The sequence below is a fragment of the Xenopus tropicalis genome, chromosome 7 (genome assembly GCF_000004195.4).
Source record: "Xenopus tropicalis strain Nigerian chromosome 7, UCB_Xtro_10.0, whole genome shotgun sequence".
Taxonomy (NCBI): Eukaryota; Metazoa; Chordata; class Amphibia; order Anura; family Pipidae; genus Xenopus; species Xenopus tropicalis.
Genome location: NC_030683.2, coordinates 67,771,299 through 67,788,569, shown reverse-complemented (window position 1 = coordinate 67,788,569; position 17,271 = coordinate 67,771,299). Strand labels below are relative to the sequence as shown.

The 17,271-nt window shown below is 38.6% G+C and overlaps 1 protein-coding gene across 7 annotated transcripts in view; it reads right to left on the bottom strand.

Annotated features, from left to right (window-relative positions):
• The window catches only part of igsf9b (immunoglobulin superfamily member 9B), an 82,481-nt gene that overhangs the window by 15,493 nt on the left and 49,717 nt on the right, over window positions 1–17,271 (bottom strand). For 2 of the 7 annotated variants that reach the window (XM_031905796.1, XM_031905797.1), the window contains exons 17-18: window positions 16,838–16,904; window positions 7,097–8,593 (exon numbers count right to left, since the gene is read on the bottom strand). In XM_031905796.1, coding sequence (XP_031761656.1) covers window positions 7,097–8,593; window positions 16,838–16,904 — 1,564 coding nt within the window. Of the gene's footprint in view, window positions 1–188; window positions 1,291–7,096; window positions 8,594–16,837; window positions 16,905–17,271 lie in introns of those variants that run through there. The other 5 variants (XM_002937983.5, XM_004916008.4, XR_004223570.1 and 2 more) reach the window with 4 other exon arrangements.

The following is a 17,271-nucleotide window of genomic DNA, read 5'->3' as shown; positions in this document are numbered from 1 at the left end:
ATGTACCTGTAAACGGATATTGTGTATTTTGGCTGGTAAGTTGGTGTCAAAGACAGAATATTCAAAAAGTTCCTTTCATTCCTAGAGAGGTTTTTACCTCTACAGCTTTTTTATTATTACCGTAAGATATACAGTAAAAAAAAAAAAAATTCTTTGCAAATAGAAAAACTCCACAGCAAGAAAAAATATTTATTCAAATACACTTTTATTAAAATGATGTACAGAAATATATATATTAAAATATTTAAAATTTCCCACTGCATCTGTACTGTTCATGCAATTCTGCACAAAACTGGATTGTATCTAAGGTTAACAAACACAAAACAATGATTTTGATCAACTGGCACTAAAGTTCACGAAATCTTTAAAAAATGTCAGTCTACTTTTTAATTCTTCAGTGTATTTTTTAAAGTAGATCAAACACTTGCCATCTAGACTGAAATACAGACATGAATATGTGCAAACTGTGCCCCAGTATTGCTTCTTTAAGGGAAGAGTAACATAATCAGCACTCAAGGAATTATTTCAGTGTTATGCCAGTCTTCAGTGTTATGGTCTCCACCAAATGCAGTTCACAGAGCTGGAATTGATGTGTATACAAGACACAGGAACAGGTGCAACTTTTTGCCCTTCCTGACACATGTGATAACTATATTATCCATGTGTGATGAGACATGATGAACCCACTCACTGATTATAATAATGACATTTGTAAGCTGAGCCTTCTGATGTTCTCCAAGAAATATGCTATGTTCCCCTTTAAAGCAGGTGCTGGGTTTAATAAACAGAGGGATAAGTACCACCCATATGCTGCCACCCTCCATTAGCCCACCCTGCCCTTCCCTCTTCCCCCTTCAGACATGGATCACCCTTACCTATTGGACGGAGGAGTTGATGACGTCAACACTGCTCAGATAGCTGAGATCAATCAGAAACAGACACAGTTACCATGGGCAGAGTGGTGGAAAGTGATGTGCTTTGGATTCGGAATTAAAATGGCAACCGGCAGTTATAACAGATATGTGCAAATTAAAACTGTGCATGGCCTAAGACTTAATGGCATACTCTATGCTCACTAAATACGAAACACCTTACAAACACTCCTGAAGACAAAAAAAAAAAAAAACAGCTGTTTCTTCTTTTTTCATCATCTTTTTTTTAACCATCTGTAACCCCTTTAAAATGTGTATTTTTTTAAAGCCCCTGTTTTGCAACATACAGTTAAAGCTCTTCTGGGGTAATACTGTATGGTGAAATTTTACTTGATGAATATCTCAAAAATGTAAAATTCTGTAAAAAATAAAATGGAAACTTATTAGCTGTTATCATATACTATTGATTCCGCCAATATGCAATTGAGTGATGGAAAAGTGTAAGGCCAATGACAGACATGGTGGTATGTTGCCCACAGGGGAAAGCGGAAAAATTATTTTTTCCACAATAAAGCCAGAACATCACATGCAAAGTGTTTTACACAGGGAGATCCTCAGTTACCTGGGTTACAAGATATTTTCAGATGTATCCCGCTGTAACAGCCGAGGCCCTAAAGAGTGACTGTTTTACAACCTATGTATTGCCTTACTGGAAAAAAAAACATTGCCACCTTACTGAGTAAACAACATGCAATGATGAGAGAGAAGCAAAGTTGTGTGAAAGTGTTATCTGTAGATCTCTCCAGTTGATGAAGAAACCTATTTCTGTTCTATAGTTCTGCACACACTATACAGGTTTAAACCACAATTTACTTGCAGCACTGAAAACCAGTTACCCTTTTGTTTTAGAGGCACCTAACACAATCAAGGTGTTGTCATCTTTGTCCATTTAAAGTCTATATGTCCCAAACATCTATGTAATCACACAGTTGTATATACATTCAGTGGCATGGTTCTGTGCTATGTAATGTTGTAAATAAGCCACAACAAATGACTGTTTATAAAATCCCGACAGTTTTAAAGCCCACCATCCATTTCAAGCACCAGATCCATTGACAAAAATGTTAAGACCATTGTAAATAGATTTAATACACTAAGAATTGTTAATTATTATATTTAGGGCTACCTTATTTAGAATTTATTTCTGATTCAGCTCCTCCAGATAAGGGTTATCACCCTATTATGGAGAACTATGCCATAAATATATAAACACGTGTCAACATTAATAACCCCAGTAGTATTATTGCCATCAGCATGATTGTACGCCTGCATACTTAACATAAAGTACAAGGTTCTCAATATTAAAGAAAAAAGCAGATGACACAAATATTGCATATGGTATTTAGGACACTACAGCACATAAAACATCCCATACCTTTCGTCAGGCCTAGACTGACAATCTCTGGATTCTTGCAAATGCCAGAGGGGCTGTTATAGGATGCCGCTATTCAGTGGGCTGGTGGGGGATTGCTGGGCCTCTGGGTACATGAAATTTTGATCCCCAGTCCAGGCCAGCCTGTAATCTGTTAATTGGCTTGGGTCTTTTTTAATTTTCTGGGGTTTCAACTTGGACTCATTTTGGTAGCAACACTGTATCAACTCCCATAAGATAATACTTCTAGAATTTCATATTGTGGCAAACAAATTGGTCTGTAGAAGTTAATTTTCATGACAGAATATGAAGCTGTGGTTGTGATGCAATTCTGCATCAAGTAGACATACTCAATTGTATCTTCAGAAATCTAATTCAAAACAGAATACTAATGAGAATCAATTTTACATTACTATAGTGAATTTGTTTACAAATACTAATGCAGAAATGGAACTGCCCCAGTTGTTTCGGACTGGCCAAGCCTGTTTACTATTCATAGGACAACCCCATCTCTACAAATATATATTGTAGTGCAATTACACCACAATGGTAATATTAGGAATTTTGACTCTTATTAATTCAGTGTATTATGTTTCAACAAATCTCTAGTAGAGGTATAAGAGTTATCTCAAATGCTTGGAACATGGGGTTTATCATATAAGGATTTTTATGTAATCTTGATTACCAAACCTTAAGTCTACTAAAAAATCATTTAAAAATTAAATACACCCAATAGGACTGTTTTGCCACCAATATGGATTTATACAGCTTAGTTGGGATTAAGAACAAGGTACTGTTTTATTATTACAAAGAAAAAGGAAATTGTTTAAAAATTGGAATATTTGCTTAAACTAGGAGATGGCCTTCATGTGCTTTAGAGAATTCTGGATATATTTTTTCCAGATCCTACGTATCAGAAAATTAACCAGTATCGAAAAAAACTAAAAACAACTGGTGTACATAAATTAAAAGATGTGCAGTATTTACTGTACCACACATGTGCAGGAAAAATATGACAGAGCCTCATTCCACAGAAAAGTAGCTTGGGCCAGTTTGGTTTTTAAACCCTGAACAGGGAACAAAGGTTTGCAATTTTGAGGTTACTTAGCAAACTAGTAGTCCCAGTAAGACTACTGTCTTACTGGGACTACTAGTTTGCTAAGTAACCTCAAAATTGCAAACCTTTGTAACTAATCATAGTAACTAATCACCAGGTAGCATTTACTGGTACCAAAATAACGAAATAGACAGGCACTCCGGATCTCCAAAAAAGTAGGTATAAGGCTCAGGCATGAAGTAAAATCAGAGTAATTTTATTATTAACATATACACATAAATGCTATAAAGTCTTACGTGTTTCGTACCTTACTGGGTACTTAATCAAAGCCTATGAGTGCCTGCCTATTTCGTTATTTTGGTTCCTATTAGGCTCCCCAATGCTGAGGGTCTGGGGCATGAGCACTTGGACCTACTGTGTACACGGGTAAGCTTTCTCTACACTATATTTGCTCAGACCTATATACCTATTGCAGAGTTATTATAAGCATTTACTGGTAACCTGTTTAAAACTAAATGTCTATGGATTACTGTATGGTGGGAATAATAAAGTCAGTAATGGATATAATATTTGCAATGTGACAAATTACTCCTTTAAGTGAATTTAATATAGCTTTTGCAAATTCATATGCCGCTTTTAAGCACGCCATACAATTTAATAACTGTCACTCAAATATTAAAATGTTTACAATGGCTTACCTCATTCTAATAATTGTTAGAAAAAAATCTAAAAAATATCTTAAACACAAATGATAATCCACAGGGTATTATGATCTACTGATATCCCTTTTGAATCTAATTTATCAGTGCTATAGATGTGAATTTGTATCTTGTACTGACACGAAAAAGCTACTTTTTAAAATAGCAATCTACATAAAAAGTTACATATACGTCATGTTGACCATTCTTTGTTCATAGATTTGCTTCTGTAAGCAATTGTTACTTGGAGTTCCTAAACCTGACTGTTTTGCCAATCTGACTGTTTCTTCTTAACCTGTCAGTTATAGCTTCTAATGCTAATGGACTGTATAAATATAGCAGCCTCCTCATAGAGGAACATGGGTTTAGGTAATGTAAACACATCTGACAAATACTTTTATGGCAAAATTATAAATAGCATGCAAAGACAATGTTATGACAAATGCAAAACATATTTCATTTCTGGTGTCAGTATGTCCTTAATCACTGTGATCTCTTTTTGTCTCTTTCTCATTGTTTGTAAAAAGCCATTGTTTTTGTATATACAGGTATAGGATCCGTTATCCAGAATGCTCGGGACCAAGGGTATTCCGGATAAGGGGTCTTTCTGTAATTTGGATCTCCATACCTTAAGTCTGCTAAAAAATCAATCAAACATTAATTAACCCCAATTGGATTGTTTTGCATCCAATAAGGATTATTTATATCTTAGTTGGGATCAATTACAAGGTACTGTTTTATTACTACAGAGAAAAAGGAAATCAGTTTTAAAATTCTGAATTATTTGATTAAAATGGAGTCTATGGAAGACATGCTTTTCGTAATTCGCTTTCTGGATAACGGGTTTCCGGATAAGGGGTCCTATACCTGTATAAAGTTTTCTTTTCTCCTGTATTCCTGTTGTGTAGCCTATGATTAAGTGCCTTTGCAGCATGAAATGCGTAAAGCTTTTTTAAGAATGTGTAAACTAAATATAACTTTTTACTTTTATGGCCTGCACATTGGGATTTTGTTAGAGTGCCTGCTCACACTTTTTTTCACAATTGGTTTAATCCGCTCCCTTTAGCTGCACATTTAAGCTAGGCATTCAAACACAATGTTCCTACTAGTTAGTGTATACTTGAATAAAACCCATTTTGGGGGTTACTTTCTGTTTCTCATTTAACTGAAAGAAGTAATAGAATAACAACGAGTTGTATAAAAATGTTGTTTAGCATCACCATGGCAGAATTGTTTGCACTGACTTGCAAAGTAATGGTTTAATTTACAGCAGAAAATGATATACAAAAAATAAAATCTACAATTCTATTAATGGAGCAATCATCTACTTATGGGCTATTTCCCGTATTGAGGTGTGTAGCTTCAATTCATGCATTAGAACACTTTTTGGTGTACTGTATATTTTACACACTATATATATATTTTGTGTGTAAAATGTGTGTGTGTGTAAATTGTCTTCCTCTGCAATAATCTTTGAGAAGAGATAATACATAATTTAAAAAGTAATGCACTGAAACAGCCCTATTAACTATAATAATCATATCTGCATGCATTAAAACACATGCCAGGTGCACATCCAGCTGACCCTTTTTCATTAACTTTCCAATGAACTGGGGGCAGTAAAAGGTTTTGATAGCTTGGAGTATTATTTACATTTGCACTTCAGTCTACCTTATCACAACTGTGTGATGCCCCAAGGCAAGTGTGACAAAGACACACAGCGCTAGCAGGGTGACCTTAAATGTGGTAGCTGGCAGTTAGTTTTTAGCTTTAGAAAAAAAAAGAAAAGTAGTATGACAGTAAAACAATAACAAATGTATAGTGTTTATTTGTATTGTACAGATTGTTAACTGACACAATGCTTATATTAATGGGAAAGGGTCAGCCTTAATATGTTTCTTTAAAATTGGATTAGTTATTTTATTAACTAATCCAAAACTATTAAAAACTATTAAAAACACCCTGAATATTAAAAGCCTTAATATTTGGGTTCCAAGTGTAAAAACTGGTCTTTTCATTAATGGAATAGCAAAGGACAAGCTGTTCAAACACTAAAGGAAGAATTTCCAATGTGTTTTAACTGCCACTTGATTGCACAAATATGCAGCAAAACTTTAACAGTAAGACTTCAGAGTTCTTGAAAGTATATATACTGCAACTAAGTATCAAGTGTTCTGAAAATGGTGTATGTAAGTGGCATTACAGACACATGGTAGGATAGATCTCCTTTTTTTTGTGTGTTCATCATCAATTAAAAACATAAGGGCTGATTCACTAAGGTGCGTTAAAACGAGCGCTATTTATAGCATGTGTTAAAAATGTTATCGTGTCTAATTTTTCACGTCTTAACACACGATTCACTAAAAGGATACTTGCGTTAATTTAGACGCGATGCTGTTTGCGTTATTTAAGCCGCGAAGACTTTTTTTGTGTGGTATTTACTTGTCGCGCCCGCTAATTAACGCACGTGAGCTACTTATCGTGTGCACGCCATTTGTGAATCATGCGTTCATGTATTATTTCTGTGCGCTAATTAACGCAATGCAGTAAAATTAACGCACTCGGTTGTGCGCTATTTAATGCACGCGATATGCGACTTAATGCAATACTTTAGCCAATTGCGCTGATTTCAACGCAAAAATGCATGTGATAAGCGCTATTGCACTTTAGTGAGTCAACCCTACAATCTCTCTTTGGGTCACATGGAAAAAAGGAATGTACCCTCCGCCCCACTCCATCTTACTCAGTAACGTGGCAATGTTTCTTAAACAATACACTGCAAAAAGTGCCATGTGCAAAGCCTTAGCATGCACTAAACAGACTATCTCTATGTTTTAGACTATATTAAATCCCTCCATTCCTTTTGTCTCATAGATAATGATTATGTATTTTGTTGCAAATTTTCCAGAAATGTGGCTGTGAATTGCATCATTTGTAAAATTATAGGGAGAACTATTGGCTTTACTGAGGCATTAATAGAAGGCTTCTACTTTCGAAAGCAGAGCTCCCACCTCAATATTACTAGCTTTACACTCACCCTGCAGTGCACAGCACCGCCGTCTCTGCATGCAGTCGCTCTTCTCCTATCCTCCTCCGTCCTTCGGCATGGGGGGAGGTATCGGGTGGGGTTAATCGATAACTAGGACTTTCCCCATGGCTGCTCTTGGCTGGGGATCCAGAGGAAGGTGGTGATTTGTGTATAAATCCTGGTGGTTGGAGGGCAATGCCAGAGCAGTCAGATGGCGGAGGCAGAAGACCAGGTCGAGGTCTGGCCCTTACACTTAGTTCAGGAGAACCATGCCTGGAGCTCAGTGGACTTTGGGTAAGTGGTGAAAGCCGGGATGGTTGCAGTACCACCTGGTGTAGACTAGGGTCCAGTCTACGATGCTGCCTGGGGCTCATCTGTGGACGTGGACGACTTTCAAACCAACGAGCATCCATCCCTAAGGGTCCTGGTTGAGGAATGTCTGGATATGGAAGCACCGGGATCCCCATTCCTTGGCTGGTGTGCCGTAGCTGGCCTTGAGCTGCCAGTTGCATAGCTGCATCCTGCCAGGATGGATGTGGAGGTGGTGGGCATCGACTGGGTAGTCTCCCTACCCATCCTGGGTGTGATTCCAGGGGCAGGATGGCAGCATATGAAGGTACTTGTAATGAGCTCGGTGGTGGATGTCCATGTGGAAAAGGAAGAGGAGGAGGTGGTGGAAGGGGCCGACGTATTTCAGTAGTCTCATACCGATGCTGTACAAACAGAGATGGAGAGGCTGGGGCTTCTAATCCCACAAAGGGAAAATCTGGGACTCCCCACTGCTCTGGAGAACGTCCCCCTGTTGGTGTGTGTGTTAAAGGAAGAGTACTAGTGGAACTATTTTCCCCATTTTCCTCTGGAATTGGGGGGAATGATCCCTCAGGAAGTAATGGGGGGGAGGACATCACTGAGCTAAGTGGGCTGACCTCTGGCATGTAGAATGGTGGAGGTGGATCTGAATCTAGAGGGCTACTGCTAAGGTATCCATACAAATGGCCATGATGATATCCACCTGGCCTAGACTGACCAGAAGGTTGTTGTCTTCCTTCAGAAGGCTGATGTTGAAAGCGGGGACTGTAGGCAGGAGGCTGAAGAGGAGAGTCCTGGCTTGAGGATAATGGAGTTAGCTGGGACTTTAAACCAGATGGTTCATCATTTTCCTCATCTGACTGTCGAAATTCTGGATACATATCTGTTTCCTCAGCAAATGGAAAACCCTGAATCCTGCGGCTCCTGAGAGTGGGTTCTTGTTCTGGTCCAGCTGTCACAAATCGTCCATCTGGCCCCCTGCTAATCAACTCAATCGGTGTTGTGACCTCAGCCTCTGCCTGGCTGACACTATATTTTTTGCTTGTCATGGCACGTTTTGTCTTCTTGTAAAGAGAAAGCTCTTTTTCACGCCCAGGACTCAATGGCCGTTTTGATGGGGGTCCCTGGTCTTCAGAGGATTCAGATGGAGCACGAAGTGTCCGTACACTCTCTGGACTCACCTTACCTGAAGATAACCTGCAGGGAATAAGAAGGAAGGTGATACACTCTAAATGTCAACAAGTTAACAGCAGTAAATGTATTCATTTGACATGCAATGCCTTGAAACAGTATTCATGTGATAAATTATCTGAGGGTTTATGTGCTCTAATATTTTTTTTTATTTTAAAGCACTAAAAAGATATTACTGTGATGATGTTTTACAAAAAAAAACTAACAAGTTTCAGACACTGTTCACTGTTTGCAAAGGTATTCAGTCTTTGAACTTATATTTGTTTATACAGCCACATTTTGCATAAATAAAATCAAGTACTTTACAAGTATGTTTTACAAGTGGTTTTAGCAATTTAGGTGGACATCTGAACACTGATTTGGCTTCTGTAGACCTACTGTTCTTGAATGACTCCAGTGTTACTTTGGCCCTGTTCTTGGGATTGTTGTCCTAGTCAAAATTAATTTTCACTCAAGATTCTGTTTTGATAATAGTTCCCTGTATTTTGAAGTATCTGTACATACTTCATCGTTAAAGTGATACTGACACTAAAAACTACTCTTTGAAAATGAATGCACATTAAAAGTTACCAATACATCTGGTAATTGTTCTTCACTGATAGGGCTGCATTTGTAAGAAATCGTTACTAAACCTGAAAATTTTGCCAACCTAACTGTCCATTTTCAACCTGTCAGCAGGGCCGCCATCAGGGGGGCACTGGGGGGACAGTCATCCCGGGCCCGGACGTTTCTAACGGGCCCGGCCGTGCTAGAGTTTTCTTAGGTCGGCCCCGTTTAATCGAGTCCAGGCCCTGTCACTACTGGCGTCCGCCGCTATTTCCTGATAATTAAAATAACAGTGCTTCCTCCTCTTGGAAATGTGTACCCTTTTTCTAATTCATGCATTATGTTATCTATACCTTTTTACAATGTTCTTTAGTCTGCATTTCCTGAGCAATCTATTTCAGATTTCTTAACAATGGTTTTTTTAACCAGAAAATATGGAATTTATTAGAATGATTCCCTAGTAGAGGGCAACTGTAATGGTCATGGCAGACAGGATGTTTTGTAGCCTGCACGTGTCTGAAGTTACTTTCTTACCACCATTCATGTTAATTCTTGGTTGGAAAATGATTGCATGACATATGTATTGTGTAGTAGCCTAAATTTGCTTTGCAAGGCAACTTATGTATTGTTGCCCATGCTGGAGAAGATTAAGCACAGCCCACAAAATGAAGAGCTTCCAAAGGAATAGAAGACTCATGCAAACAGCATATTTATAATTTGGTTGTACTTTCCAATTAACACAATTATCACAGAAATTATACTTTAGTGCAAAATCACTGAATGTGCTCATACATGGGACTTGTAAGCTGGATGAAACCATTGTTTACCTTAAATAAAAGAATCACTCAGAGACCAGAGCTGGGTGGAAAATAATGGCCGCAGCTTGTTTATTATATATCACAAAACATAAATGTAAATGAAACCAAGCACTCCAGAATAACAACTCTTCTAGCTGCCTTATGTTTAAATCTTTTTCACTCCGCCTTGTTGCCAGGCCAGGAGCATCTCAAATTTGTTTAAATTCTCCCATTAGTTTTAAACCAATGAAACTCCTCCAAGCTGTGACAATAACACATTTTTTTTTTAATATCAATTAATGACTTACAATCAGTACAAGAAAAAACATGAAAAGAGGGAAGGGTGGGTGGGTGGGAACGTCTTGAGAGCGTTCCTGAAGAAAGGTGAGCCTTGCCCTTGAGCTTGCAATTTATACCCCACTACCATACACATGTAACCCATTTTAGCCAATCTTTTAGTTTGCCCCTTTAGGCTGATGCCACACGCGGCGTAGGGCTGATTTTTTCGGCAAGCGGAAAAACGCTTGCCGAAAAATCAGCCCTGCGCCTGCTACTTGTGCCTGCACCCGAATGAATGGGATACGCTCGGGTGCAGGCACATGTAGCCGATATACGCATGAAAACGCGAGAGAATGCAAAGTCTCGTGTTTTCATGCGTATATCGGCTACATGTGCCTGCACCTGAGCGTATCCCATTCATTCGGGTGCAGGCACAAGTAGGAGGCATAGGGCTGAATTTTCGGCAAGCGTTTATCCGCTTGCCGAAAATTTCAGCCCTACGCCTCGTGTGGCATTAGCCTTACCTGCCAAGGTCCCCTGCCCAGCTGTTGCCTAATTTAACAAACCCCCATTACCAACCAGGTGCGTTAACCCCTTCACTGCCGTTCCCCCAGCTACAGTCCCATGTTACTTACAGCCCTAAAATTAGGCCTTCCATTTGCATTCTGCTCTCCTGTTATTTGAAAAATAATTTTTCCAGTGTTAACTATACTGACCATGGTCCCATGATCAAATGTGAGATGCTGAAACAATTGGCTGTCCTTAACAGCACACATAAGCATCACATACAGTGAGGAACATAAATATTTGAACACCCTGTGATTTTGAAAGTTCTCCCACTTAGAAATCATGGAGAGGAAATCACATTGTATGATTTTTAAAGAATGTATTTGTATTGCACTCCTGCACAAAAGTAGTTGAACACCTGTAATATTTGGTACAGAAGCCTTTCTTCAAACTGATGTACAGAAGCCTTTGTTTGCAATTACAGAGGTCAAATGTTTCCTGTAGTTCTTGACCAGGTTTGCACACAATGCAACAGGGATTTTGGCCCACTCCTCCACACAGATCTCCTCTACACAGATCTCCTCTAGATCTGTCAGGTTTCGGGGCTGTCGCTGAGCAACACAGAGTTTCAGCTCCCTCCAAAGATTTTCTATTGGATTTAGGTCTGGAGATTGGCTAGGCCACTCCAGAACCTTGATATGCCTCTTACAGAGCCACTCCTTGGTTATCCTGGCTGTGTGCTTCAGGTCATTGTCATGTTGGAAGACCCAGCCACGACCCATCTTCAATGCTCTGACTGAGGCAAAGAGGTTGTTGCTTAAAAATCTCACAACACATGGCCCCATTCATCCTCCCCTTAATACAGTGCAGTCGTCCTGCCCCCTTTGCAAATAAGCACCCCAAAAGCATAATGTTACCACCCCATGCTTCACAGTAGGGATGGTGTTCTTGGGATGCAACTCATCCTTATTTTTCCTCCAAACACGGCGGGTGAAGTTTAGACCAAAAAGTTCTACTTTGGTCTCATCTGACCACATGACTTTCCCCCATGCCTCCTCTGGATCATCCAGATGGTCACTGGCAAACTTCAGACGGGCCTGGACATGTGATGACTTGAGCAGGGGAACCTTAGGTGCAATGCATGATTTGAAACCATGACCGCATAGTGTTCTACTGATAATGACCTTTGAAACTGTGGTCCCAGCTCTCTTGATGTCATTGAGCAGCTCCTTCCTTGTAGTTCTGGGCTGATTCCTCACCTTTCTTATCATCAGTGATACCCCACGAGGTGAGATCTTGCATGGAGCCCCAGTCCTAGGTAAACTGACAGTCATCTTTAGCCTCTTCCATTTTCTAACAATTGCTCCAACAGTTGATCTATTTTCACCAAGCTGCTTGGCAATTGCCCCGTAGCCCTTTCCAGCCTTGTGGAGGTCCACAATTTTGTCTCTGGTGTCTTTTGACAGCTCTTTGGTCTTGCCCATAGTAGTAGTTGGAGTCTGACTGACAGGTGTCTTTAAAGAGCTACAGGTGCTACTAATTTAGATTGAGTGGAGTAGAGGTGGACTTTTTAAAGGCAAAGTAACAGGTCTTTGAGAGCCAGAATTCTTGCTGATTGCCAGGTGTTCAAATACTTATGTGCAGCAGTGCAATACAAATACATTCTTTAAAAATCATAATGAGGCAGTCTCCTCAACCTAATTTATTTGTTTTTAAAAATCATACAATTTGATTTCTTGATTTTTTAAAAAAAAATGCTGTCTCTCACAGTGGGAATGCACCTACAATGTGAATTTCAGACCGCTCCATGATTTCTAATTGGGAGAACTTTCAAAATCGTAGGGTGTTCAAATTCTTATGTTCCTCACTGTATGTGCAGGTGCATTATCAACAAATTTCACTTTAATGCACTTGGGAACTGTTTATGGCAGCCAGTTCTTTAAGCTTCTGACCTTTTGGCATGGGGCCAAGCTAGTTAGAAATGTTATGGATTCATTTTCAAGTAAAAGAAAAGTACACAACATAAATACATTTGGTGTCTTGGATTGCATGGAGTTAGGCTGTAAACTGTTCATGGGAAAAAAAAAACTTGTTTTTTTAACACTTTTCCTGCCAACGACATATGGCATACATTATTGCAGAAATATGCGTTATCTGCCAACCATGTATGTCATAAGTTGTTTGGCAGATCTAGGTTTCTCTCTGCAGAAGCGGCGTGTGCAGCTTCTGCCGAGAGTTCTCAGCAATGACAGCCCCCTGGGCAATAAGACAGGGGCACTGTCATGTGCTGATCATTACGAAAAAAAATGCATTCGGACGTTTGTGGAGTAGTAAATGTGCCCCATAGAGCACACATATTAGAACAGTTTTTTTTTGCGCACTTTAGCACACTTTTAAACACACTTACACACTATCACACAACTTGATGTGTACACACATGTATACACAAACACATACAAACACTTTTTTTTTTTTTACTTATTTATTTTACCCCTTTGTCTTTGTTTTTTTCGTAAAAACTGTTTATTTTGACAGCCTGACTATTGGATCAGATATTCTGACAACTAATTACGCTGTTGTGTGACATATTTTGCTGTTTCACTAATCTGCACAATTTTTGTGGTTTTATTGCATTTTTATCTCTGTATTAGTGTTCCTGATCTGTTTCCACTTCACTTTGCCATGTGGTACTTTGGTGTAGAAAAATAACTTTACCTATTTTGAATTAATCACAATGTGTATTTTCCGAAAATGTTTTTCTGGGGGTCTCTGTATAGTTTGGGGTGTTACGGCACATAATACGCTGCCAGGGGGCTCTGTATGCAAAAGCTGAGTTGGCAGGCGAGAAATCACTATTTTGGGGTCAGTACACACCACAGACAGAAATTGTGTGAGATAAAAGCGGCAAATTGCAAAATTTTTAGACGATTTTCTGAAATATCATAAAAACCACTAACTTTAGGAAAGCTTTGCAAATTGGTACTTTGGAGTAGAAAGGACTCTTTACCCATGTTGGATTTGTCAGAATGTGTACTTTTCAAAAATATATGGTTTTCTGGGGGTCTCTGTATAGTTAGGGGGTGTTACGGTACATAATATGCTGACAGGGGGCTCTGTAAGCAAAAGCTGAATTGGCAGGCGAGAAATCCATATGCGCTATTTTCATTTTGGGGTCAGTTCCCACCACAGACTTTGGTATAGCTATGCATATTGGGTATCAATATTGTTTAGTAGACCTCTGGTGTTCCTATTTAAGGTGATTTGCCTTTGTATGCAAGAAATTGTGTGAGATAAAAGCGGCAAATTGCAACATTTTTAGGCAATTTTCTGAAATGTCATAGAAACAACTAACTTGAGGAAAGCTTTGCAGATTGGTACATTGGTGTAGGAAGGGCTCTTTACCCATGATGGATTTGTCAGAATGTGTACTTTCCAAAAAATATATGGGTTTCTGGGTTTTTCAGTATAGTTACGGCACATAATACACAGTCATTGGGCTTATTTTGACAGCTGAGAAAATGCATATGCACTATTTTCATTTGGGTGCCTCTGTACACCACATATCTTTGCATATTAGGCATCAAACTGTTCATTAGACCTCTGGCATTCATATTTAGGGTCATGTGTCATTGTATGTATGAAATGTTGTAAGATAAATGTGGCAAATTGCAACATTTTTAGGCGTTTTTCAGAAAAGTCATGACAGAAATTATACCTTGCATGGGGTATGTTCACATTGGGGCCCCTACATTACACAAAGTTAGGTACACCTATTCATATTGTGTATCCAACTGTTCAGTGGACCCCTGGCGTTCAAATTTAGGGTGTTTTATCTTGGTACCTAATGCAATGTGGGAGATAACATGCTGCAAAGTGGAAGCTTTGAGGGGATTTTTGGAAATGTAATCAAAATTGCCAAATTTAGGAAATATTTGCAACTCGGTACTTTGGAGTAGAAAGACATGGGTAACCATTTTAGATTCGGGAGAATGTGTACTTTCCAGAAATATATGGATTTCTGGGGTGAGCGTACTTTTTTGTAGCTTTATCCCACATAAAATGATGTAAATGTGTTGATTTTGCAGGAGCTGAAATTACAGAAATGACAGATCATATGGGGGTATCAACACATTGGGGCCCCTACATGCCACATGCTTAGGTAAACCTATACATATTGGGTCTCAAACTGTTCAGTGGACCCATGCCCTTCATATTTAGGATGTTTTTTCTGGTTACTTTATGACCTGTAGGAGATAAAAGATAATATAGACTGGAAGCTTTGAAGCGATTTTTCAAAAAATTAAAAATTTTTGATAAAAACCAATAACTTTAGGAAAGCATTGCAACTTGGTAGTTTGGAGTAGACAGACAGTTCTACCTATTCTGGATTCCCCAGAATCTGTTCTTCAAAAAATGTATAAATTTCTGGGATAAACTTTCTGTTAGTGGAAGTTTTGGCCTTGAAATCTAAAGTATGCAGCTTTCTGGAGCTGTGTTTTGGAAATTTGGTAGTGTACTGCTGGGAGTTTTTGACCTATACAAGTGAGAAATCTCCATAAAACTATATATACAGTATTTGGTATTGGCACGATCAGAAGTCATGGGACTTTCCAAATCAGTTGTATTTTCGTGCATAAAATTATTTTTGCATATGGTATATGTGTTTATATTATGGAAAATGTGTTTTGTTTTTTCATTTTTTAGACATTTAGAAGCCTATATCTTGTTACAGAATTGGAATTACAGAAAAAATGTCCTGAAAAAAACAATATATATGTTTCCTGGGTAAACTAAAAGTCCACCCAAGGAAAGGCCCCTAAATTGAAAGAGTGCAACATGTTCAAAAACTGTCTGGCAATACAAGTTCCGCTTTGACCAAAATGGCTGGCAGTAAAAGGGTTAAATTGTAATTTTCCAGTATGTCAGGAAATAATTACCTTTGGTAGAGTCTATGCAACATACCCATATACATCTGATTATTATAAACAGTAGCAATAAAGAAAAAGACTCCTTGTAAGTTAAGAGATGATTTAGCCCTTTCTTTGTTGGATTTGTAAAAACTCAACTGGTTTGGGTGGATATCCTCTAAAGTCACAGGGTAGGACCCAGTAATCATCCAGGTATACATTGGATGGAAAGGTAAAAATACCCTTCTAACTGAATTCCTTTGTTTTCTAGTGAAATGTAAAAAAATCTATTCTAGAATAAAAATGACTCACTTAACGTTTCAAATTTACATTTCTGGAGTGAACATCAAATTTGTTTCTGAGAATACAGGTATCATGCATTTTCTGTTAGAAATCTGATTTGTGTATACATTGACAGACAGATTATAGTCCAGTCACTTCTCACATTTATGGCATAGTTACTTGCAAACGTGACTTCCAATGTTTTCATCAGTATTAAACAGATTCAAAGCAACCATCTCATTGTTATAAAATCTCAAAATTAAATTGAATTTAATTAAAAACATTTTTTCTCCATGCATAGCAGAATGTAGAATTCGGTCTTAAACAGGGGTGTTAGTTTGATAAAAGCATAGAAAAATGACACTCTTTACATACTTTTCCACGACTAATTAAATTCTTTTTGCCACCTAAATTTAACCACAACACTTTTGAAAATGGAAGGTGTGGGCTTTAGATCCCCTTTAAAGGAGAAGGAAAGTCATTTTGACATTTTACTGCCAATAGATCAGCCACATTAGTGCAAGCTAGTTATTCTGCAGAAAGCTTTAGGGCTGTGACAGACGGGGAGATTAGTCGCCGCACGACAAATCTCCCTTGTCACTGACAACTAATCTCCCCAAAATGCCATCCCACCGGCTAGAATGTAAATCGCCTGTGAGATGGCATACACGACTCTTGCCCCAGGAATGAAGTATTTTTCTGAGAGAGGTAAGTGAGATACCAAAGTACATGTATACACAAAAGAAGACAATAAATCCGGTGTTTATTTTGATAGAGGACTCAGTTAAGCTTTTCTGTGAGTGCTTATGGCTGTATTTACATAGACCTTTCTGATAAAGCTTACTTAGTTTTTACCTTTCCTTCTCATTTAATAGGTAAGACAATAGGCTATATAAGTGCTTGTGACACAGTGCTTGTTACAAGGTACTTACGGAGACTCCATACTTTTGCGACAATGCGTAATGGAAAGAGGTGGATCTGTAGGACAGGAATGAGATACTGTAAAAAAAAACACTGTGCTCAAGCAATGCACACAAACTGAAATATGTAAGCATAGCATAATTTAAGACATGCAACAGAATTGACAAAGGTAAATTTATATTTATTATTCAATGGTAAGCAATTTAAGCAACTCTAACAATATTTAACTATATTTTTTAATTCAGTTGAATACTGACTCTACAGTTAAAGGAAAACGAAAGGCAAAATCACTTGGGGGTGCCAAAATGTTAGGCACCCCCAAGTGACTTTAACCGCTTACCTCGTACCCCGGGCTGGTGCCCCTGTTAGGAGAAAACAGCACCAGCCCAGGGTACCTGGAGCGGATCGCTTCCTCCTTCCTGCTTCCGTTGCTGAAATGCCAGCG